The 24,271-nt window shown below is 50.4% G+C and overlaps 1 protein-coding gene across 1 annotated transcript in view; it reads right to left on the bottom strand.

The window, feature by feature from the left end:
• LOC144824568 (cyclic nucleotide-binding domain-containing protein 2-like) overlaps positions 1-24,271 on the bottom strand; it is a 487,609-nt gene that overhangs the window by 364,905 nt on the left and 98,433 nt on the right. Inside the window, exon 5 of the mRNA XM_078683625.1 lies at positions 1,117-1,280. Within this exon, the coding sequence (XP_078539751.1) occupies positions 1,117-1,280 (164 nt within the window). The remainder of the gene's footprint in view (positions 1-1,116; positions 1,281-24,271) is intronic.

The following is a 24,271-nucleotide window of genomic DNA, read 5'->3' as shown; positions in this document are numbered from 1 at the left end:
AAACCGCCATCGCTAATCAGGCGTCCAGGGGTCTAGGCAACAGGCGACGGACCAGCGCGGACGGGCACAGACGGGCTCGCCTTTGGCGAGCCTTCGGTGACCCGCCGGCGGCCCGCCGCGTGTGTCCGCTGCGCGGGAGATGTTGTCTCAGCCTAAAAAGGCACCGGTCCCGCCTCTGGCGGTAGAGTTACGCCCTCGGGGGCCGTGCCAAAGGTCAGGTACGCCCTCCACACAATCGGCACAAGCCGTGGTGGAACGGGGCGGCGACCTGATGGAAGCGAAGATGAAGTACAGGTAGGCTTTTAGACAAAGACACTGATAAAAGTTTTAAAAACAGAGAACAATTCCCAAATAAGAAACGGGTTTAAAACATAAAGCAGAGCGCTGCTGTAGTGCCTAGCATCTCCAGCGTGTCCGCTGCGCGGGAGATGTTGTCTCAGCCTAAAAAGGCACCGGTCCCGCCTCTGGCGGTAGAGTTACGCCCTCGGGGGCCGTGCCAAAGGTCAGGTACGCCCTCCACAGAATCGGCACAAGCCGTGGTGGAACGGGGCGGCGACCTGGTGGAAGCGAAGATGAAGTACAGGTAGGCTTTTAGACAAAGAAACTGATAAAGTTTTAAAAACAGAGAACAATTCCCAAATAAGAAGCGGGTTTAAAACATAAAGCAGAGCGCTGCTGTAGTGCCTAGCGTCTCCAGCGTGTCCGCTATACATTATACATTACAGGGGTTCCATATTGAGAAAGCTACATAAAGCATTGTTTTCAATCTCAGTCTTTCTCACTTGTCTCTTTGACTAGTGTTATATAGTACTGGCACGTAGGCCAAACTCAAAGCACAAAGTTGTACTATCACCTCCTACAAATCCCAACCACACCTTTAAGGAAAACATTTCTGAAACTAGCATGGTCTTGCAAGAATATTAACTACTGAGAAACCCCAAATTGCTCATAACATAAACATACAGTGAAGAGGCAATCATAGCAAATGAATATTCACTACTGTGGATGGAACTCTAAACATGTATTTTCATATTAAAATACCTCACAGCACAATAAGGAAAAGCATGCTAGTATTTGAAAGCTATGTGCGTGACCTAAGGGTGTGCTGAAACATACCTTTCAAAGCGGATCACTTTGGCCAGCATGAGCTGCAGGTTGATGCTGTACCCAAGGTAGCTCGGCAGCGAAAGGAGGATCCGACGCAACTGCTTTATTTCCTCTTGGGTTCTCCACTCTGGTCTTTTCTGGGTGATTCTTATGCCTTTCCAAGGAAAGCGATCCTTCAAAAAGGGCAAGATGAAGATGTTAAGTGTCAAAACACCAGCAAGACTACTGCTGACCTTCAACAGCTAGAGCTCGGGGCCTCTGTCTAGCTCTCAGTACCTAAATAACCCAGTCACTCTAGTCTAGAAGATGCTACAATTAAATGTCTTCTTATCACAGTTCTTAGAGTTGTCCAGCCCATACCTCCTTCCTGACCGCTACACAATCACTTGTACGCAAATGTCATTTGGTGCGCATGCCATCTTTCACTATGATTATTCTGTATAAAGATAGAATGTGTTTCTATTGGAAACTGGTTTGTCAAAAACAGAATACTAACCTCAGCCCAGGTGCAGCACATGTTCTTGGCCAACACAGAACTCTTTGCCATCAATTGCTTCTTTGCTCTCGCAGGTTTTGTTTTTAACCTGTCGGAGGCTCCTGTGGACTAAGCAAGCCTTCCCCGGCTCCTTTTGTTAGGTCTCGCCTACGCAGCGCACATGCCCTGCATAGGAGAGAGACCTAATGCCATCGGCACAGCTTTGGGGGCAAAAACGTGCACGCGTTGCATTGCTTGCAATGGCAACGCGGCACGTCTGGTGATTTCCTTGCAGGAGCGCGCGGCGCCATATGGTGGTGCCATATGGTTGCACGCTCCCGCAAGGGAATCGCGCAGGCCCCCTTCCCTGCTGCCGCGTGCTTGTTTATTCAAGTTCCTGTTCTTCTTTAAGAGGCGATGCATAATTTAAAATATTTTTGTTTCATGTATCTTTTGGATGCCTTTGATGGTTTTAGTGCCAAAGTGAAGCTTGTAGCATAGAAGTGCAATCTGAGCTCACACTTCTGTACAAAGTCTGTGATATGCTAGTGGTGAGAGTCTGACGAACTCCTGCTATTGGTGATGATTATTTACATTTTATTATATAGGGCTAGCTGGCACAGTTTGAGATTTATGGACGCTGCGAACAGTCGAGGCACACCTTGTTGAGTTGTGTTGCGATTTCGCTTTGCATGGTAGTTTGCACTCTGAACTCGCCTGGAATCCCCATTTTCCTTGTATTCCTGCAGCCCATATTTTGCTTCTCACCTTGTTGTTTGGCATGGTCAGTAGAAGTTTCTTTTTTCCTAGACTCCTGTTTTTCCATTCCTGCTGTGGATTATTAAAAAGGTAATATCAGGCTACCAATGTAATCCTGGAGTTTGACGCTACTGCTGGCGGAGAGACCTTGTCTTCAGACATAGAGGGAATTCAGCTGTCGCTAATAAAACCTGCTCTTGATAGCTGGAAATATACATTGTGTGTTCTCTCTTTGGTGTTTAATTGCGATAAACTTGTTACCTGTTTCTTTGGTTAGTGGTGGGCTAGAAAATAAAGGAAATCATTTTGGGGTCCAGTGTTTGTCTTCGAAGTGTATGTCAGGGTTTTTTTCACCCGGTTTTGAGCAGAGTTATAGTGCTTAGTATTGTCTTTTCTCCTTGGGGGTATGTGAAATTTGCATAATTTGCTTTTGAATTTTTAAGCAAAATGATGGCAGAATTACACTAAATTAGACGTAATTATGCAAATTGTGAATACATCATTTTGCGCTATATTTTAGCATGAAATGCATCCCTTTGTCAAATTTGTGGCGTAAGTCTGCATTTAAACTAATGTGCCACAAACAAGAGTTGTTTGAATTCTTTTGTCCCCTTGGGTGGTCCCTCCTTATTTCCCCCCCCTTTTTACCTTCAATCATTTTGTCCACTACATTTTTTTTGGTGTTGACCTTAGGTCTCTGGGCGCCCCATTGTTACTAATTAATAATGAGGCGCAGATGCTCCTTTAAAATGGAGGAAGTGTAGGAGGTCACCTACAAAATGGTGGCTTGCCAACTGTCAAGTTTTACCTCATAGCTTGGTGCCATAGGGTAACATGAGGGGTTCCAGAACCTTCTTGTCCACTCTGGACACCCTGGGCCCAGGCTATATAAGATGGAATGTTGGGAGGCCATTTGGTACAGTGAGAAGTGGGTTTAGTCAGGAGTTAAGGCTTCTGGGTGGAGAGGTTGGCGCAGTGAGGGAGGGTTTGACAGTCTTCGGGCCTGCTAACCTTCTTTGCTGACGTCCCCCCTACCTGATGACCTAGCCCTATCTTCATCCTTTACCCCGGGTCCAGTTTCCTCTTGTGTACCCCCTCAGAAAGGAACCCTAGTTCAGCCTTGTGGGGTGAAGAGCCCTGTGCCAGGAGTTGGAGGGTGCGAGTGGTTGCCACGATAGGGGCCTAAGTCCTTGCCTTAATTCTCCCCCACCTGACTGCCATCCAGAGCCCTGAAGTGACTACCTTGAGACTGTACTTCAAAGCCTACTATTGTAGGGGCATCATAGAAGTTTCATCGAGACTGACCCCGGGCTGTGTAGCGCCTCTCGCGCTTGATTGAACTCACCGCCACTTGTTCACCAGCTGTTGTTGGGGGAGCTCGCAGTCTGGGCCTGCCTGTTCTGTGAGGCAACCGGCATCGGCGTGAAGCGTGAGAGCTGCTTTCGCGATGGTTGCCTGGTAACAGAGGCCCAGCGAAGCTCCGCCCGACGATCCAGGAAGAGGCGAGGCGCCAGAAGGTGAGGGGCGGGCCGAGAGGAATTCTTCCCGAGTTAGCAAGTAGAGGGAGAGAGAGCCGTGGAAGTAGGAGAGGGGAGTCCAGTCTCGACTCCCCCCCCCCGATAGGGTATCAGTGCGGGATCAGCCTTCGAAGCCCTATGGACGGCGTGTTAACGATAACGGAAGTCTGAGACTCTGTCAAGTGTGCTGCGTGTTCTGCGGGGGTATCTGTCTGCTCTACCATCACTAAAGTAAGCGGGGATTGTGAGGTGGAGGGAGGAGACTCAGTACACTGTTACTTTTGTCAAGCCGTTTCTCAGAGCAGTTTGACTGGCCCTGTGGAACTCGTGACTGAAGTGCCAGAAAAACATACCCAGCCGATCTACAGCACGATCAGCTGGTAAACAAATTACAGCAAGGGTACTGTTTATTTACTGCAATCCTAAGCGAAGCCACAAGTCAGGGATAGTCTGAGAGCATAGTTGCTTGATGCAGGAAGTAGATAACCATGCCTGACAAGGAACAGGAACCCCACATCTATGCCGGAAATTGAGTCCTATTTACCTTAAGTCAAACTAAAGGAAAAGATAAAGCTTTTCTACTTTTCTAAAAGACGGTGTGGTGTCATTTTTGAGTGGAGGTACGCTGAGTTGCTGTTGTGAGTGTGACGCAAGTACAACACAAATGCCCTGGAGTGAGGCCTTTCCACTTGGTGCCAGGCTACCCTAGGTGGACCGGTGATCCCGGGTCCAACATATTGGTATTCAGTGGTGGGATTAGGGCTTGTGCTTGCGTTCACTTGACAGCGACCCAGTGTGCACCACGCACCCTACACCTGTATTTTTGATTCCCTTTCCTGATGGGAGTTTTCTCCTAATTGGTCTCCCTAATTGGATACTTTTGGTTTTCCCAAATTATCCCTGTCTGGAGGTTGGTGTAACCTGCAAAGAAGGTCGATTTTTAACAGAATCCCGTTTCATATTGTTGAGGTCCTACCTGGCAGGATGGAGTTCAAGCTGGTTAACTTGGAGAATTATACAGTAACACAGCTGAGGGACTTTTGCCAAGAAAGGGGGGTGTTCTTTAAGCGAGGTGCAAAAAGGGCAGAGCTCCAGACCAGCTTAAGACCATGGGTAACGGCCCATCCTGATGGAAAACGAGAGGAGGAGGGATTGGAACCTGATACCACCGAGGAGGCAGAACCATTGTTCCCCCCTGGAAGCAGTAATGTGGTCGTAGGACTCAGAATGCCTTCTAGGGCGAGTAGTAGTGTTTCAGGGGGAAGCATGTCTTCAGCAGAGTTAGCTGATAGGAGGGAGGAGAGGCAGCTCAGATTGGAGTTAGCCCAGTTAGAACAGGAGAGGGAGGAAAAGAGGCTCGCTCATGAGCTTAACTTAAGGGAGTTAGACCTCAAAGCTCTACAGTTAGGGCCCCCTAGTAATCCTATTGGTGGCAGCATACCGAAGGAAGTTACCAGGGAGCCCAGACCCTACCTGCCTAAAGATGTAGTCGCCAGTTTTAGTGTAGGAGATGACATTGCTAAATGGTTAGCTGCCTATGAGGTCTCGCTAAGAGCCCATGGGATTTCAGAAAGTCATTGGGGGGTGGCCTGTATAAGTACATGCCTCCAGTGGGGAGGGGTGCTCTTTTAGCTCTGGAGCAGGAGAAACAGACCAATTACCCCACCATGAAGGTTGCCTTGATCAGGAAGTTTGGGCTGACCCCTGAAAAATATCGGCAAAAATTTCGGAACAGCCACAAACTAACTACACAAAACGGGGGGGATTTTCTGGACTACGCTAAGAAGGCATTAGAGGGCTGGGTGCAAGGCAGTGAGGTTACGGATTACGAGGGGTTGTACAATCGGTTCCTGAAGGAGCATCTCCTCGAGACATGTTTTCCGGAGCTGCGTCAACACCTGGTAGACTGCAAGCTGACTAGCCCTAGGAAGCTTGCAGAGGAGGCGGACATCTGGGCTAGTACCCGGGTGTTCTCAAAGGGAACTGGAGGGGATTCCTAAAGAACTGGTCAGGGCGCTCCCCAGAAGAAAGAGGGGGGAGAAAAAAAGTAGTTCTCGAAAGGCCCCCAAAATAGCTCACAAGGGAAGAGGTCAGGATTCACTCCCAAGGTTACCCAACAAAACCCCCCTTATCTTGACCGTAGTCAGCAGCCTAGGGTTGTCCGATGTTACGAGTGTGGCGAGATTGGGCACTATAAGGGGATACCAAGTACCCCAAGAGACCACACCCTCCCACCGGAGGAAAAACCCCTGGTGTGGCAAGTGTAGTGCTCGGGGAGGAATTGCCCTTAGACAAGGGAGGTGAGTGGGCAGGGATAACCTGAGTGTCCCTGGGAGACAGCGAGATGGTTCCTAAGATCCAGGTGCCCCCAAATACCACCAAGTATCGGCAGTGGGTCACCATCAACGGCCAGAGAGGGGAGGCTCTGAGGGACACAGGTGCCAGCATGACCATGGTAAAGAGACAGCTGGTATCCCCAGAGCAGGTGATTCCAAACATACTCCACCCAGCTGTGATGTCTGACGGCAGAATAGGTCACTATCCTGTGGCCGAAGTTCCCTTAGAGTGGGGAGGGGTCGCGGGTCTTCTACGAGTTGCGGTGAGCCCTGCTGTTACAGTCGATTGTCTGTTGGGAAATGACCTGGAGCACAATGCTTGGAAAGAGGTGGAATTCCGGACCCATTCAGAGATGCTGGGTACACCTGATTGTACCTGTGCAAGCACACGGTCCGCGACTGCCAGGAGGGGGAGTTCGCAGGTGCTGGAGCCTGGAACAAAGGCACAGCCAGCTGCCAAAAAGGGGAAGAACCTGCCTCGGCGTCCATACCCCGTGAGATGGATTGGGCACCTGAGGTGGTAGTCCCGGAGTCCACGGAGGGGGATGTTGTCTCCCTGGAGGACTTACCTATCCCTGCAGAGTGGTATGTGGAGGGAGGACCTACCAGGGAAGAGTTTTGTTAGGGGCAGAAGGAGTGCCCTACCCTTGAGGGTCTGAGGCAACAGGCTGAAGCCCAGGCAGCAGGAAACATTGCAGGGATCTTTCACATCTACTGGGAGGATGGCCTCCTCTACAGCGAACCCAAGGATCCGGTGCACGGTTCGTCACAGGCCTTAGTAGTTCCCCAACGTTACCAAGCCTTTCTCTTGGAGTTGGCTCACGAGATTCCTTTGGCAGGACACCTGGGACAGGACAAGACCTTTGCCCGGCTTGTCCCCCATTTCTATTGGCCTCAGATGAGGGTTGCGTCCGACACTTTTTGTAGGACGTGTGTGTCCTGTCAAGCCAGTGGGAAAACAGAGGTTAAGCTGAAGGCTCCCCTGAAACCACTACCCGTGGTTAGGACCCCCTTTGAAAGGGTGGGCATCGACATTGTTGGGCCATTGGATCCCCCTACTTCAGCGGGTCACAGGTTTATCCTGGTTCTGGTGGATCATGCCACCCGGTACCCAGAGGCTATTCCTTTGAGGACCGTTAATGCACCCGCGGTGGCTCGGGCCCTGATGGGGATTTTTACACGAGTGGGTTTCCCCAAGGAAGTTGTATCTGACCGAGGAGCCAACTACATGTCAGCATACATGCGGGCTATGTGGAAGGAATGTGGAGTTACTTACAGGTTCTCCACCCCTTATCACCACCAGACCAATGGTCTGGTGGAACGGTTTAACAAAACCTTGAAGGGCATGATCAGGAGTCTGCCTGAGAGCCTGCGGAGGAAATGGGACATCCTCCTACCCTGTTTGTTGTTCTCATACAGGGAAGTGCCACAGAAAGGAGTGGGCTTCAGCCCCTTTGAACTTCTGTATGGGCACCCTGTCAGAGGACCTCTCAGCCTGGTGAAGAATGGATGGGAAAAGATTCCCAGGAGGCTTCCCCAGGATGTGGTGAGCTACATGCTGGCTTTCCGTAGCCAAATGGCTAAGTTGTGGAAGCAAGCTTCTGACAACCTGGAAGCCAGCCAGGCAGTCATGAAAGAGTGGTATGACCACAATGCTCACCCTGTCGAGTTGGAGCCTGGACAGAAGGTGTGGGTCATGGAGCCTGGAGAGCTTAGTGCCCTCCAGGATCGCTGGACAGGCCCCTTTGAAGTGGTTGAAAAGAAGGGCAAGATCACTTATCTAGTGGATCTTAAGACCCCCAGGCAGCCCCATCGGGTGCTCCATGTCAACCGCCTCAAGCCCCACCATGAGAGGTCCGAGGTCATCTTGATGATGGTGACTGAAGGGACAGAGGAATAGGAAAGTGAGCCTCTCCCTGATCTCTTTGCGTCCCAAGAGAAGGATGGGTCGGTGGAAGGGGTGATCCTCTCACCATCCCTGACTCCTGAACAGCGGAGAGACTGCCGTCAGGTCCTGGAGCAGTATTCCTCGCTGTTCTCTCTTTTCCCGGGAAGGACCCACCTGTGTACCCATGATGTGGACACAGGGGAAAGCCCACCTGTGAAGTCTAAATCATACCGGCTGTCATGTAAGGTGAAGGCCAGCATACACAGTGAAGTCTCTAAAATGCTGGAGCTGGGAGTGATTGAACTTTCAAGCAGCCCCTGGTCCAGTCCGGTGGTTGTGGTACCAAAAGCTGCCCCACCGGGCACCACTCCAGAACTCTGTGTGGATTACAGGGGACTGAACTCTGTGACGAAGACTGATGCCCATCCTATCCCTAGGGCGGATGAGCTCATTGACCGGCTGGGAGCTGCCCAATATCTAAGTACCTTTGACCTCACATCAGGGTACTGGCAGATCTCTCTTACAGATGGAGCAAAGGAAAGGTCAGCCTTCTCCACTCCTGAGGGCCACTACCAGTTCTGTGTGATGCCCTTTGGGCTCAAGAAAGCCCCTGCCACTTTTCAATGGCTGGTGAACCAGGTCCTCTCCGGTATGGAGGCCTTCTCTGCTGCCTATCTTGATGACATCGCTGTTTTCAGCAGCTGGGAGGACCACTGGTGTCACCTCCAGGCAGTCCTTCAGGCCCTGCAGCAAGCAGGCTTGACGATCAAGGCCAGCAAGTGCCAGGTCGGACAGGGGTCGGTAGTGTACTTAGGTCACTTGGCGGGCCGGGGTAAGGTGCAGCCCCTCCAGGCTAAGATTGAGACTATCATGGCCTGGGAACCCCCTAAGACCTAAACTGAGGTTCGAGCTTTTCTGGGCCTCACAGGATACTACAGTCGCTTTGTCAAGGAATATGGCACGATTGTGGCTCCCTTGACTGAGCTCACATCCAAGAAACAACCTCGACGGGTAGTCTGGACTGAGGCGTGTCAACGAGCTTTTGACACTCTAAAACAAGCTATGTGCGCGGCTCCTGTCCTAAGGGCCCCTGACTTCTCCTAGGAGTTTATCGTCCAAACAGATGCATCGGAGCATGGCATTGGGGCAGTGCTATCGCAACTCAATGAGGAGGGTCTGGACCAACCTGTGGTTTTCCTTTCTAGGAGACTGCTTCCCCGGGAACAGAGGTGGAGTGCGATTGAGTGGGAAGCTTTTGCGGTGGTATGGGCTCTGAAGAAGTTGCGGCCATACCTGTTTGGCTCGCACTTCCTTGTTCAGACTGACCACCGGCCCCTTCGTTGGCTGATGGAAATGAGGGGCGAGAATCCCAAGTTGCTAAGGTGGTCCATCTCCCTACAGGGAATGGACTTCAGGGTGGAACATCGACCTGGAGTGGACCACGCCAACGCAGACGGTTTCTCGAGGTACTTCCGCCTTAGTGACGAGAACTCCCAAGGGGTTGGGTAGCTCTCCCCACTTTCAGCTGGGGGGGACACGTGTTAGACCTGTCAGCCCTTTGGAAGGTCCCTCCTTATTTTTCCCCCTTTTTACCTTCAATCTTTTTGTCCACTACATTTTTTTTGGTGTTGACCGTAGGTCTCTGGGCGCCCCATTGTTACTAATTAATAATGAGGCGCAGATGCTCTTTTAAAATGGAGGAAGTTTAGGAGGTCATCTACAAAATGGTGTCTTGCCAACTGTCAAGTTTTACCTCATAGCTTGGTGCCATAGGGTAACATGAGGGGTTCCAGAACCTTCTGGTCCACTCTGGACACCCTGGGCCCAGGCTATATAAGATGGAATGTTGGGCGGCCATTTGGTACAATGAGGAGTGGGGTTAGTCAGGAGTTAAGGCTTCTGGGTGGAGAGGTTGGCGCAGTGAGGGAGGGTTTGACAGTCTTCGGGCCTGCTAACCTTCTTTGCTGACGTCCCCCCTACCCGATGACCTAGCCCTGTCTTCATCCTTTACCCCGGGTCCAGTTTCCTCTTGTCTACCCCCTCAGAAAGGAACCCTAGTTCAGCCCTGTGGGGTGAAGACCCCTGTGCCGGAAGTTGGAGGGTGCGAGTGGTTGCCACGATAGGGGCCTAAGTCCTTGCCTTAATTCTCCCCCACCTGACTGCCATCCAGAGCCCTGAAGGGACTACCTTGAGGCTGTACTTCAAACCCTACTATTGTAGGGGCATCGCAGAAGTTTCATCGAGACTGACCCCGGTCTGTGTAGAGCCTCTCGCGCTTGATTGAACTCACCGCCACTTGTTCACCAGCTGTTGTTGGGGGAGCGCGCAGTCTGGGCCTGCCTGTTCTGTGAGGCAACCGGCATCGGCGTGAAGCATGAGAGCTGCTTCCGCGATGGTTGCCTGGTAACAGAGGCACAGCGAAGCTCCGCCCGACGATCCAGGAAGAGGCGATGTGCCAGAAGGTGAGGGGCGGGCCGAGAGGAGGCCGGGCCTAATCGAAGTACTTCCCAAGTTAGCAAGTAGAGGGAGAGAGAGCCGTGGAAGTAGGAGAGGGGAGTCCAGACTCGACTTCCCCCCCGATAGGGTATCAGTGCGGGATCAGCCTCCGAAGCCCTATGGACGACGTGGAAACGATAACGGAAGTCTGAGACTCTGTCAAGTGCGCTGCGTGTTCTGCGGGGGTATCTGTCAGCTCTACCATCACTAAAGTAAGCGGGGATTGTGAGGTGGAGGGAGGAGACTCAGTACACCGTCAATTTTGTCAAGCCGTTTCTCCGAGCAGTTTGACTGGCCCTGTGGAAATCGTGACTGAAGTGCCTGAAAAACAAACCCAGCCGATCTACAGCACGATCAGCTGGTAAACAAATTACAGCAAGGGTACTGTTTATTTACTGAAATCCTAAGCGAAGTCACAAGTCAGGGATAGTGTGAGAGCATGGTTGCTTGAAGCAGGAAGTAGATAACCATGCCTGACAAGGAACAGGAATCCCACATCTATGCCGGAAATTGAGTCCTATTTACCTTAAGTGAAAGTGAATACAGTCCATTTAGAGCGTGTTTACTTTAAAGTATTCAAAAGGGGGTGGTGATGGACGGAGCATCTGAGCCAATCAAACACTCACACCCAGTCAAAAGATCTGGGTTTGATCCATCACCGTTCTTTAGCCCACTCTGCCACCCCAGATCAGACATGGCTATATGCAAATCAGTCTGACCCTGTGCCTCATGGGAACAGTCCAGCCTGAACTGCCAAGCCATGTCTTCCCTGGACCGGAAACAAGCTTCCGAGGACCGGTTTCTGGCATTCCAGCCACCTTCAGCCCGGCTTGCTTGAATCCAGTGGCAAAGTGAGCAAGGGACTCACGTCTGGCCGCCATAAGTGTGGCAGGGTATGCTCAGACGTGAGTCCCTTGCTCAATTTGCCACTGTATTCAAGCAAGCCGGACTGAAGACGGCTGGAATGCCAGAAACCGGTCCTCGGAAGCTTGTATCCGGTCCAGGGAAGACATGGCTTGGCAGTTCGGGCTGGACTGTTCCCATGAGGCACAGGGTCAGACTGATTTGCATATAGCCATGTCTGAACTGGGGTGGCAGAGTGGGCTAAAGAACGGTGATGGATCAAACCCAGATCTTTTGACTGGGTGTGAGTGTTTGATTGGTTCTGATGCTCCGTACATCACCAACCCCTTTTGTACTGCTTTTGGCCGCCATAAGTGTGGCAGGGTATGCTCAGACGTGAGTCCCTTGCTCACTTTGCCACTGGATTCAAGCAAGCCGGGCTGAAGACGGCTGGAATGCCAGAAACCGGTCCTCGGAAGCTTGTTTCCGGTCCAGGGAAGGCATGGCTTGCAGGTCGGGCTGGACTATTCCCATGAGGCACAGGGTCAGACTGATTTGCATATAGCCATGTCTGAACTGGGGTGGCAGCGTGGGCTAAAGAACGGTGATGGATCTTTTGACTGGGTGTGAGTGTTTGATTGGTTCTGATGCTCCGTCCATCACCACCCCCTTTTGTACTACTTTAAAGTATTGGCCTGTCTTCCTGAGATATAAGCTATATGGTTCCAATGCTTAAATAATTTATCGTTTTTGACCTACCTTTGTCATTCTGGGCAGTCAAAAGTGGAATAACTGTAGGGCTGCTTCTGGATCCTTTACTTCTCTCATGTGTAATGCAAATGTGTCCTTTACAGTAATGTAATCCTTACGCCTAACTGCTTATGTCTGTTGTGATTATTTATGATCAGCCAATTTAATTAGATCTTATGCTGTTATTTTTCTCTTTATGAATTAACAAAAGAATGTAATTTATTCACAATGTATAAAATGCCAATTTATCACACGATGAAGTAACTGAAAATCAAACTAAAGGAAAACATAAAGCTTTTCTACTTTTCTAAAAGACGGTGTGGTTTCATTTTTGAGTGAAGGTACGCTGAGTTGCTGTGGTGAGTGTGACGCAAGTACAACACAAATTCCCTGGAGTGAGGCCTTTCAACTTGGGTCCAACACCCATCAGTTTGTGGATTTTTCTTTACCACGAATGATGTCTAATTATGCAAAGTTGCTTAAAGGCGTAATTTTGGCAATTTTGCATAACATACATAACGTGAAATTCCCAAAATTACACACAGTAATTTAAATTTTGCCTAGCCTTACTCACTATGCCAGGGCTAGACTGGAAGCCAAAATCAGCACTGGCAACATTATTCAAACCAGCCGCCACTGCAAGTGGCTGCTACTAGAATGAGCCAGAGGGGACATGTTTTAGTCCTGGCAACCCTTCCTGCTCTGTAAACAGCCCCATGGCCTGCAGCCCTCTGGGAAAATGCCAGAGCAGCAGAAATACCTGTCCTGTCCCCCAGGGAGCGTGGTACTGTTGTTTGTAAAAGATAGCCCAAGCTCTCTTAATTTATTTCAATCTCCAGAGTAGTCATTGTGAGAAGTTGGCCTGGTATATGATGCTCACTAGTTCTAGTGATCACCTTGTACCATGCCAAGCAACCCTTATGGTGCAGGTTGTAAAGTCAACCTTATAGACAAGCTATCCTAGGGGTAGCATGGACTAAGCAGTCTTAGGCTAAACTCTGTAAAGGCATGTGAAGCAAGCTGTTTTACCATACACAATCCCTTGAATACCAAATGAAAGGACACCACACAGATATATATTGAAAATATATATAGATTTATTTCTACAAATATCCCTGATACTCTTTATGAGCACAGAAGCAAATGCGTTAAAACAAAACACAGTTTAAATACACAAAAGTTGCACAATTATGGATGAGCCCTAGGGGCCACCTAAACCATATACTAAAATAGTGGTATAAGAACCACTATGGGGAAAGTGAAGAGGCCTAGGGCCTGGGGAATCGCTGGAGCTGTTCGGGACTAGCAGTGAAGAAGTCGGGAAAGGCCCGCGGGACTCGGGTGCAGTGCGGAAAGTGCACGCTTTACCAATGCAATGTCAATGGTGCGTAAAAGTTACAAAGTTAGTTAAAAAGGAACCTTCCGAGTGACCTAGAAGGATGAAACTTTAGACACAGACACTAGAGGTGTGTACCAGTGTGGGAACACCGGCGGAGCTGAGTTACCTCACCCACAGGAAGCGAATGCATAGGGTCGAAGTAGTGTCGGGTTTCGTCACGCAGGTCGATGGTGCTTGGAGCTGAAGATGCTGCAGGCGGCTCGATGTGAAGAGTTCCGGTGGATCCAAGGGTGGATCTGAAGAGGTGACGACCTGAAAGCAGAGGGGACAATGTTCAAAGTCACTAGCCAGTGACTACCGTGGAACCAGAGTGGAACCCGGCGATGTCGGGTGCAAACAGGTGATGTCGTGTAGCTTCTCTCTGCAGCCACATGGACACGAGGGGTCGAGGACGTCCAGGAGTCGGTCACGAGCTGTCCCACGCAGGCTTCTCGCTGTTGGCGGTGTCGGCAACTTGATTGGAGCCATCACGCCTTGGCTAGTGCAAGCCACGCAGGAATCGAAAAAGGCTTGTTACTCGGACCAGCAAGGTCAGAGCAGGTGCTCCGTTTTACAGGAGCGAGGGCAAGTCTGGAGCAACCAGACCCGCAGTGTAAGTTGAAGGTTTCGTCGCCAAGATGGCCGCTAGCCACGTGGCAAGTGGACGGCATGGCGCGTCGAGTGGCACAGTGCAAAAGGGCCCCACGCAGATCGTGGAGATGCTGGGGCGCTGATCTTCGGTGCAAGGGCTGCTCGAGGTTGGGGCTTCTCAAACCCCAAAGCACAGCGTCGAGGGTGCCTCTGATGCTGCGCAGTCAGCGTTTCGGGGGTCTTCCAAGAGGTCCGGTCCCAAGTCTCTCGGTGCCTCCACGGGTCCCTTCTTTGCAGGGACTGTGGATCGGGCTGTGAGAAGTCTGGGAGTCTGGGTCTTGTCAGGCTCTGGGCTCGGGCTCCGGCGGGAGGCGGCGGCAAAGCAGACGTTGAATTGCTGGTTGGTGCCTGTATTCACAGGGTGGTCACTCCTTGGCCACAAGGGAGATTCTCTTCCGTCTTCTGTGCAGCAGAATGTCGAAGTCCAGTCTTCTTCTGTATTTCAAGTTGATTCAGGATGATCTGAAGTCTCAGGACACAGCTCCCACTCTTATTCGAATCTAGGGGGCCGGATCACCTACTAGGTCCCTCCTCTGGGTGGAACCAGGAAGGGGGGTGGTTACACCCCCTTTCCTTTGTCCAGTTTCGCGCCAGGACTGGGGCTGGAAAGCCCCAGCACCGGTTTGAACTGGCCTATGCACAGGGACACCTTGTGTGCCCCAGGCATGTCTGATTCTATTCAGCCCTGTCCTACCCAATACACAAAATCCTGTCTGGAGTGGTGCTAGCACCTCCCCAGGCAGGAAACCCTTTGTCCAAGCTGCCCTCGCTGGAAGGACTCCCAGCAGCAGGAGGTCAGACTTGTGTCTGTGGTGGCAGCATCCATTTTGTGATGCTAAGGCTCTGTTTAACTTTAACCGGGGTTCAGGCTAGGTACATGTCGTGTCCCTCTAGAAGGGTGGAATGCTACCCCCGTCGCCAGAACTGGCGTGGGGGTAGTATTCCAATTCGTATGACACCTTACTCGACATGTTTTGATAAAGCCAAACCCAAGATAGCATTTAACCGCGAGGTTCATAATGCACTTAAGAGTATATGGTATGGCAATATCATGAAACAGCTAAAGGACATGGTTCCGAAAGCTGCAGACAGGCTCAGCTCATGCCAGAGCACCATCTCACATATTTCCAAGCACTCTGCCTCCAGGATTGATGAGGCCTTCCATAGGAGTGACTGATAGGAACATATGTGTCCATTTTAGGTTAGGTATAGGCATACTACACCTAAGTAAGGGGTGGTTACACCGACTTACCCCAGCTGAGTTCACAGCCAGTTGTGTCAAATATGGAGGCCAGGCCAGGGGTGGCATAATACATGCTGCCGCCCCTGGTAGGCCTTGGAAGCACCTATGCCCTGGGTACCTGGGTACACTGTTACAGGGGCCAATAAGGTGAACCAGTTCCAATGTCGTTATGCACCTAAAGTATATGGGTAACAATTTAGAGAGAGAACAGCAGGCTGTGGGTCTGATTAGCAGGCCCACAGCCACATTAAGTCATAAACCAGTGAAGCAAAAAGCAAAAATTTGGGGTGACCATAGGATAGCAGACCCTACTCTCCTACACAACCCCCCCCAAACGCAGGGACATTAGACTAACCTTGACCAGTTGTGTCTTCATGTTCTAAGTGAAAGTACCTGGAGAGACCATCTGCATTACCATGGTCAGTCCCTGGGCGGTGCTCCACTGTAAAGTCCATCCCCTGTAGGGAAATGGACCACCTGAGCAGTTTGGGTTTTTTACCCTTCATCTGATTAAGCCATAAGAGGGGCTTATGGTCGGTCTGAATCTTGAAGTGAGTGCCAAACAAGTATGGCCTCAACTTCTTCAGGGCCCACACCACAGCAAAGGCCTCCCTCTCAATGGCTGACCAACGTTTCTCTCTGGGGGTCAGCCTTCTGCTAATGAAAGCAATGGGCTGGTCTTGACCATCTACATTAAGTTGTGAAAGCACAGCTCCCACTCCCAACTCAGAAGCATCTGTTTGGACAATAAACTCTCTTGAGTAGTCAGGACTCTTCAGGATAGGTGCAGAGCACCTGGCCTTCTTCAGGTCATCAAATGCCTTTTGACAGTATTCTGTCCACTGAACCTTTTTGGGCATCTTCTTGGATGTCAGATCATTAAGAGGAGTCACAATGGACCCATAGTTCTTAACAAACTTCCTGTAGTACCCAGTCAGGCCCAAGAAAGCTCTGAACTGAGTCTGGGTAGTTGGAGGAGTCCAGTCCTTTATGGTCTGAATCTTACTCTCCAGTGGTTGAACTTGGCCTCCACCCACAAGGTGGCCCAAGTACACAACCTTACTCTGCCCTATCTGGCACTTGGTTGCCTTGATAGTGAGGCCTGCCTTTTGCAGAGCCTCTAGCACTTCCTTCAGGTGGACCAGGTGATCCTCCCAGGTGGAGCTAAAGACAGCAATATCGTCCAGATATGCTGCACAAAAGTCATCCAACCCAGTAAGGACTTGATTCACCAACCTTTGGAAGGTGGCAGGTGCATTTTTCAAACCAAAGGGCATCACCACAAACTGGTAATGCCCACTGGGGGTAGAAAATGCTGTCTTGGCCTTAGACTCCTCAGCTAACCTGATTTGCCAGTAGCCAGCTGTCAAGTCAAATGTGCTCAAATACTTGGCAGAAGCCAATTTGTCTACGAGCTCATCTGCCCTTGGAATTGGGTGTGCATCTGTCCTGGTGACAGCATTGAGTCCTCTGTAATCCACACAGCACCTCATCTCTCTCTTTCCATCTTTGGTGTGAGGTTTGGGGACCAGAACCACTGGGCTAGCCCAGGGGCTCTCTGAAGGCTCAATGACACCTAACTCCAGCATCTTTTGCACCTCAGCCTTGATACAGTCTCTGACATGGTCAGGCTGCCTGTAAATTTTGTTCTTTACAGGAAGACTATCACCAGTGTCCACCACATGGGTACACCAGTTAGTCTGACTGGGTGTCAGGGAGAACATATGTCGATATGACTGCAAAACCTGTCTACAGTCATGTTGCTGATGTTCAGTGAGGCTGCCATCTAAGGCCACACCATCAACTGAGCCATCCTCAGGATTCTGAGTCAGCAGGTCTGGGAGAGGGTCACTCTCTTCCTCCTGCCCCTCATCTGTAGCCATGAGCAAGCCCATGTCTCTCCTGTCAACATATGCTTTCAGCCTGTTAACATGGAGCACCCTGTGGGGGCTCCTGGGAGTTCCAAGGTCCACCAAGTAGGTAACCTCTCCCTTTTTCTCAATGATTGTATGGGGTCCAGACCATCTGTCTTGGAGTGCTGCTGAGGCCACTGGCTCCAACACCCATACCTTCTGTCCAGGCTGGTACTCAGTCAGGACAGCCTTTTGGTCATGCCAGGCTTTCTGTAAGGCCTGGCTAGCCTCAAGGTTTTTGGATGCCTTCTCCATATACTCAGCCATCCTGGAGCGGAGACCAAGTACATAGTCCACTATGTCTTGCTTGGGCTTTTTGAGAGGTAACTCCCATCCTTCCCTCACCAGACATAGGGGTCCTCTTACAGGATGTCCAAACAACAACTCAAAGGGGCTGAAGCCAACTCCTTTTTGTGGGACCTCTCTGTAAGCAAACAGAAGGCAGGGCAGAAGAATATCCCATCTTCGCCTGAGCTTCTCAGGTAATCCTTTGATCATGCCCTTTAGGGTCTTGTTGAATCTCTCAACAAGCCCATTGCATTGTGGATGATAGGGAGTGGTGAACTTATAGTTGACACCACATTCCTTCCACATAGCTGTCAAGTATCCTGACATGAAGTTTGCACCTCTATCAGATACTACCTCCTTAGGAAACCCCACTCTGGAGAAAACTCCAAGTAAGGCCCTGGCCACAACAGGAGCTGTTGTGGTCCTAAGTGGAATTGCCTCTGGGTACCTGGTGGCATGGTCCACCACCACCAGTATGAATCTGTGCCCAGATGCTGTAGGGGGATCCATTGGTCCAACAATGTCAATCCCTACCCTTTCAAAGGGCACCCCCACCACAGGTAATGGTATTAGGGGGGCCTTTGTGGTACCACCTGCTTTGCCACTTGCTTGGCAGGTTACACAGGAGCGACAAAACTCCTTTGTATCTTCTGACATGTGAGGCCAGTGAAAGTGACAGACAAGTCTGTCCCATGTTTTGTTCTGGCCTAGGGGTCCTGCTAAGGGAATATTGTGTGCCAAGGTAAGAAGGAAGCCCCTAAATTGCAGAGGTATGACCAACCTCCTGGTTGTACCAGGCTTGGGGTATCTACCCTCTGAATAAAGGAGCCCATCATCCCAATAAACCTTATGGGTACCTTGAGCATTCCCAGCAGCCTCAGCAGCAGCCTGCTGTCTGAGGGGTTCAAGAGAAGGACAGGATAACTGAGCCTGCCCCAAGTCTGCCCTAGAAGGTCCCCCTGTCCCCAGAAACTCAACCTGATCAGGTTCAAGCTCTATAGGGACAGTTCCTTCAGGGGCCTCAGAATCATCTTCCTGTGAAGGCTGATCCTCACTTGTAGGCATTTGGGAAGGCACAGCCTTTGCCCTCCTGTTCCTTGTCTTGGAAGGTACTTGGTCCATTGTTCCAGGATCCAAGACCTGAGGTTCAGAGAGGCACTTTTTGGCCTGTGACCTGGTCACAGCAAGGACATGTGATGATATCCCTAACATCTCTGCATGAGTCCTGTACTCAACTTCTGACCATAGAGAGCTCTCCAGGTCATTGCCCAACAAACATTCTACTGGGAGATCAGCACTAACCACAACTCTTTTTAGGCCAGTTACCCCTCCCCAGGAAAAGTTAACAATTGCCACACTATGTGTAGTAGTGACATTGCTGGCATTGGTCACCAGGTAATTATCACCTGGTATGTACTGTCCAGGGTTCACAAAGCTAGGCGTCACCATAGTGACACTGGCACATGTGTCCCTGTATGCTTGAGCCATTTTTTCATTAATTAAAGGTGTCTGTCTGTACTTGCCCAAATTATTGGGACTGACAGTAGGGGAAAAATCAATCTCCCCATCAAAAATCAGAACAGCCTGTGTGGGGACTCTGACTAGGTCAGAATCTCCATCAGTTCCCAAGGTGATACCCACTACCCCCTTAGTCTGTGGACCAACACTGCCAACTGTACTAGTGGGTGCAGGTGCCTTAGGGGCTGCAGTGTTGGGGGCTCCACCCTTTTTACAATCACTTGTCCAGTGAGTGGTGTTTTGCAAAAGCTACACCAGGGTTTTCTTTGACCTTCTTTCTTCTTCTTCTTGGAAGTTTGGGACCCACCCTCAGTATTAGTTTGGGGCCCTGTTGAAGACTTCTGGTCTTTAGCTTTCTGCTCCCCACCCTTCTGGTCTGTTTTCTTTTGGTCACCACCCTGGTTCTGGTTCTGGTTCTTTTGCTTAACTCTGGTTCTAACCCATTTGTCTGCCCTCTTTCCCAATTCTTGGGGAGAGGTTAGATCTGAGTCAACCAAATGTTGATGCAAATGCTGGTTCTGACAGTTATTTAAAATCTGTTCTCTCATAAGCAAATTGTACAATCCTTCATAGTCTGTAACCTTACTTCCCAGCAACCAGCCCTCCAGAGCCTTAGTGGCACATTCAACAAATTCAGACCAGTCCTGAGTCTGTGTCTTCTGGGTGTCTCTGAACATTAACCTGTACTGTTCAGTGGTTAAGCCTAACCCATCAATCAGAGCACTTTTCAGGACCAGGTAGTTTCTAGACTCCCCATCACTAACTGTGAGGAGTCTGTCTCGGCCTCTACCTGCAAAGGAGAGCCACAAGATTGCTGCCCACTGCTCCTGAGGAACCTGCTGCACTTTGCAAGCTCTCTCAAGTGCAGTCATCCATTTGTGGATATCATCCCCAACTTTGTAGGGGGGCACAATCTTACTCAGGTTTCTATTGTCATAGGACCTGTCTTTATCCTTAGGGATAGTGCTGCCACCAGTGGATTCTGATCCACTCTCTCTAGGCTGCCTTGCTCTAGCAAGTTTCTCTTTGGCCAGGGCAACTTCTAATTCTTGTCGCTGGATCCTAAGTTCAGCCTCTCTCATTTTGGCCTCATGTTCCCTTCTCTGAGGGCTAGTCAACTCCCTTCTGGAGTTGCCATGAGAACCTTTAGAAACATGGGAAGTATTGGACTCACCTGAGTGATTCCTCCTCCTCCTATGCTCCTGGTTAAGTCCATTTGGGGGTCTGAATGGGTTGGGCCCACCTTCAGTCCCAAATAAGCTTAGGTTAGCCTGGTTAAGCCTGCTGACTAACACCTGGCTATCTCTATCATCATCAGAATCACTTTCTTCCACCTCCTCCCCTTCTTCTTCCTCAGGCTGAGAATTCCCAGGGGTCTGGTCTTCCTCATCTATCTGGATGACAGGGGCAGGGGCATCAGGGTTATCATCTTCAGAAGGAGAAACTTCCTCACCAGTCCCTGAGGGGCATGGTTTGGAGTTCTTTAGAGCTTCAGACTGGTCTAATAGCTCTCTGAGGTGTCCTGCTGTAGGAGTAGGACCTGTTTTGATTCCTCTCATGGAACACAGTTGCCTCAGTTCCTTAAATGGAACGATAGCAAATTTGGATGGTGCCCTTGGAGGGTCACTCTCAACAGAGGTGGATCCAGTGGATCCCTCTGCTCCAGACATTGCTCTAGTGTGGTGGATGTGTTGCAATCTACCTACACTTGTGTTTTCCTACAAAACCTATCTAGTAGTTGTAGTCAGGGTGTGCTACTCCCTATCCTCTACAACAACTAAGTTCAGTAGAACTTAAGTATATCTAGTCTTGTTTTAGTGTACCTGTCAGGTACCTGTATGATCTTTCAAATGATATTTTCAAAGACTGTAATGGTAAAACAACAGCAAACTCAAATCCCACCGCTGCCACCAATGTGAGAAGTTGGCCTGGTATATGATGCTCACTAGTTCTAGTGAACACCTTGTAACAATGCCAAGCAACCCTTATGGTGCAGGTTGTAAAGTCAACCTTATAGACAAGCTATCCTAGGGGTAGCATGGACTAAGCAGTCTTAGGCTACACTCTGTAAAGGCATGTGAAGCAAGCTGTTTTACCATACACAATCCCTTGAATACCAAATGAAAGGACACCACACAGATATATATTGAAAATATATAGATTTATTTCTACAAATATCCCTGATACTCTTTATGAGCACAGAAGCAAATGCGTTAAAACAAAACACAGTTTAAATACACAAAAGTTGCACAATTATGGATGAGCCCTAGGGGCCACCTAAACCATATACTAAAATAGTGGTATAAGAACCACTATGGGGAAAGTGAAGAGGCCTAGGGCCTGGGGAATCGCTGGAGCTGTTCGGGACTAGCAGTGAAGAAGTCGGGAAAGGCCCGCGGGACTCGGGTGCAGTGCGGAAAGTGCACGCTTTACCAATGCAATGTCAATGGTGCGTAAAAGTTACAAAGTTAGTTAAAAAGGAACCTTCCGAGTGACCTAGAAGGATGAAACTTTAGACACAGACACTAGAGGTGTGTACCAGTGTGGGAACACCGGCGGAGCTGAGTTACCTCACCCACAGGAAGCGGGTGCATAGGGTCGAAGTAGTGTCGGGTTTCGTCACGCAGGTCGATGGTGCTTGGAGCTGAAGATGCTGCAGGCGGCTCGATGTGAAGAGTTCCGGTGGATCCAAGGGTGGATCTGAAGAGGTGACGACCTGAAAGCAGAGGGGACAATGTTCAAAGTCACTAGCCAGTGACTACCGTGGAACCAGAGTGGAACCCGGCGATGTCGGGTGCAAACAGGTGATGTCGTGTAGCTTCTCTCTGCAGCCACGTGGACACGAGGGGTCGAGGACGTCCAGGAGTCGGTCACGAGCTGTCCCACGCAGGCTTCTCGCTGTTGGCGGTGTCGGCAACTTGATTGGAGCAAACAGGCCTTGGCTAGTGCAAGCCACGCAGGAATCGAAAAAGGCTTGTTACTCGGACCAGCAAGGTCAGAGCAGGTGTTCCTTTTTACAGGAGCGAGGGCAAGTCTGGAGCAACCAGACCCGCAGTGTAAGTTGAAGGTTTCGTCGCCAAGATGGCCGCTAGCCACGTGGCAAGTGGACGGGATGGCGCGTCAAGTGGCACAGTGCAAAAGGGCCCCACGCAGATCATGGAGATGCTGGGGGGCTGATCTTCGGTGCAAGGGCTGGTCGAGGTTGGGGCTTCTCAAACCCCAAAGCACAGCATCGAGGGTGCCTCTGATGCTGCGCAGTCAGCGTTTCGGGGGTCTTCCAAGAGGTCCGGTCCCACGTCTCTCGGTGCCTCCACGGGTCCCTTCTTTGCAGGGACTGTGGATCGGGCTGTGAGAAGTCTGTGAGTCTGGGTCTTGTCAGGCTCTGGGCTCGGGCTCCGGGGGGAGGCGGCGGCAAAGCAGACGTCGAATTGCTGGTTGGTGCCTGTATTCACAGGGTGGTCACTCCTTGGCCACAAGGGAGATTCTCTTCCGTCTTCTGTGCAGCAGAATGTCGAAGTCCAGTCTTCTTCTGTATTTCAAGTTGATTCAGGATTATCTGAAGTCTCAGGACACAGCTCCCACTCTTATTCGAATCTAGGGGGCCGGATCACCTACTAGGTCCCTCCTCTGGGTGGAACCAGGAAGGGGGGTGGTTACACCCCCTTTCCTTTGTCCAGTTTCGCGCCAGGACTGGGGCTGGAAAGCCCCAGCACCGGTTTGAACTGGCCTATGCACAGGGACACCTTGTGTGCCCCAGGCATGTTTGATTCTATTCAGCCCTGTCCTACCCAATACACAAAATCCTGTCTGGAGTGGTGCTAGCACCTCCCCAGGCAGGAAACCCTTTGTCCAAGCTGCCCTCGCTGGAAGGACTCCCAGCAGCAGGAGGTCAGACTTGTGTCTGTGGTGGCAGCATCCATTTTGTGATGCTAAGGCTCTGTTTAACTTTAACCGGGGTTCAGGCTAGGTACATGTCATGTCCCTCTAGAAGGGTGGAATGCTACCCCCGTCGCCAGAACTGGTGAGGGGGTAGTATTCCAATTCGTATGACACCTTACTCGACATGTTTTGATAAAGCCAAACCCAAGATAGCATTTAACCGCGAGGTTCATAATGCACTTAAGAGTATATGGTATGGCAATATCATGAAACAGCTAAAGGACATGGTTCCAAAAGCTGCAGACAGGCTCAGCTCATGCCAGAGCACCATCTCACATATTTCCAAGCACTCTGCCTCCAGGATTGATGAGGCCTTCCATAGGAGTGACTGATAGGAACATATGTGTCCATTTTAGGTTAGGTATAGGCATACTACACCTAAGTAAGGGGTGGTTACACCGACTTACCCCAGCTGAGTGATCAGCCAGTTGTGTCAAATATGGAGGCCAGGCCAGGGGTGGCATAATACATGCTGCAGCCCCTGGTAGGCCTTGGAAGCACCTATGGCCTGGGTACCTGGGTACACTGTTACAGGGGCCAATAACGTGAACCAGTTCCAATGTCGTTATGCACCTAAAGTACATGGGTAACAATTTAGAGATAGAACAGCAGGCTGTGGGTCTGATTAGCAGGCCCACAGCCACATTAAGTCATAAACCAGTGAAGCAAAAAGCAAAAATGTGGGGTGACCATAGGATAGCAGACCCTACTCTACTACAGTCATGGGGTGTATCTTGTTATTATTATTATTATTATTAAAAAACATTTGTAACGCGCTCTATCACCATTGGTTTCTTGGCGCTGAATAGACAAATGAGGGGACCGGAAGCAGGGGGTTAGTCAAAGGCAGCTTGAAAGAGCAAAGTTTTTAGAAGTCGGCGAAAGCAGTCAAGCTTTGAGCAGAGACGAAGGGGTAGGGGAAGGGAATTCCAGGTGGAGGGGGCCAGGAAGGAAAAACTCAGACCACCGTGTTTTTTCCTCTTAAATCTGGGCACCACAAGGAGGTTTGAGGAGGCTGAACGAAGGGCTCTCGTAGGGATGTGACGAGTCAGAGCCGAGGAGATGAAAACAGGCGCTGCATCAGATAGGGCTTTAAAGGTGGTACATGCCAGTTTAAAGGTGCAGCGTTTGGATACCGGGAGCCAGTGTAAGCTGCGAAGAAGGGGAGTG

The sequence above is a fragment of the Lissotriton helveticus genome, chromosome 3_1, assembly GCF_964261635.1.
Source record: "Lissotriton helveticus chromosome 3_1, aLisHel1.1, whole genome shotgun sequence".
Lineage (NCBI taxonomy): Eukaryota > Metazoa > Chordata > Amphibia > Caudata > Salamandridae > Lissotriton > Lissotriton helveticus.
Note: the sequence above shows the minus strand (reverse complement) of the source record. Positions and strands in the feature narration are given on the sequence as shown.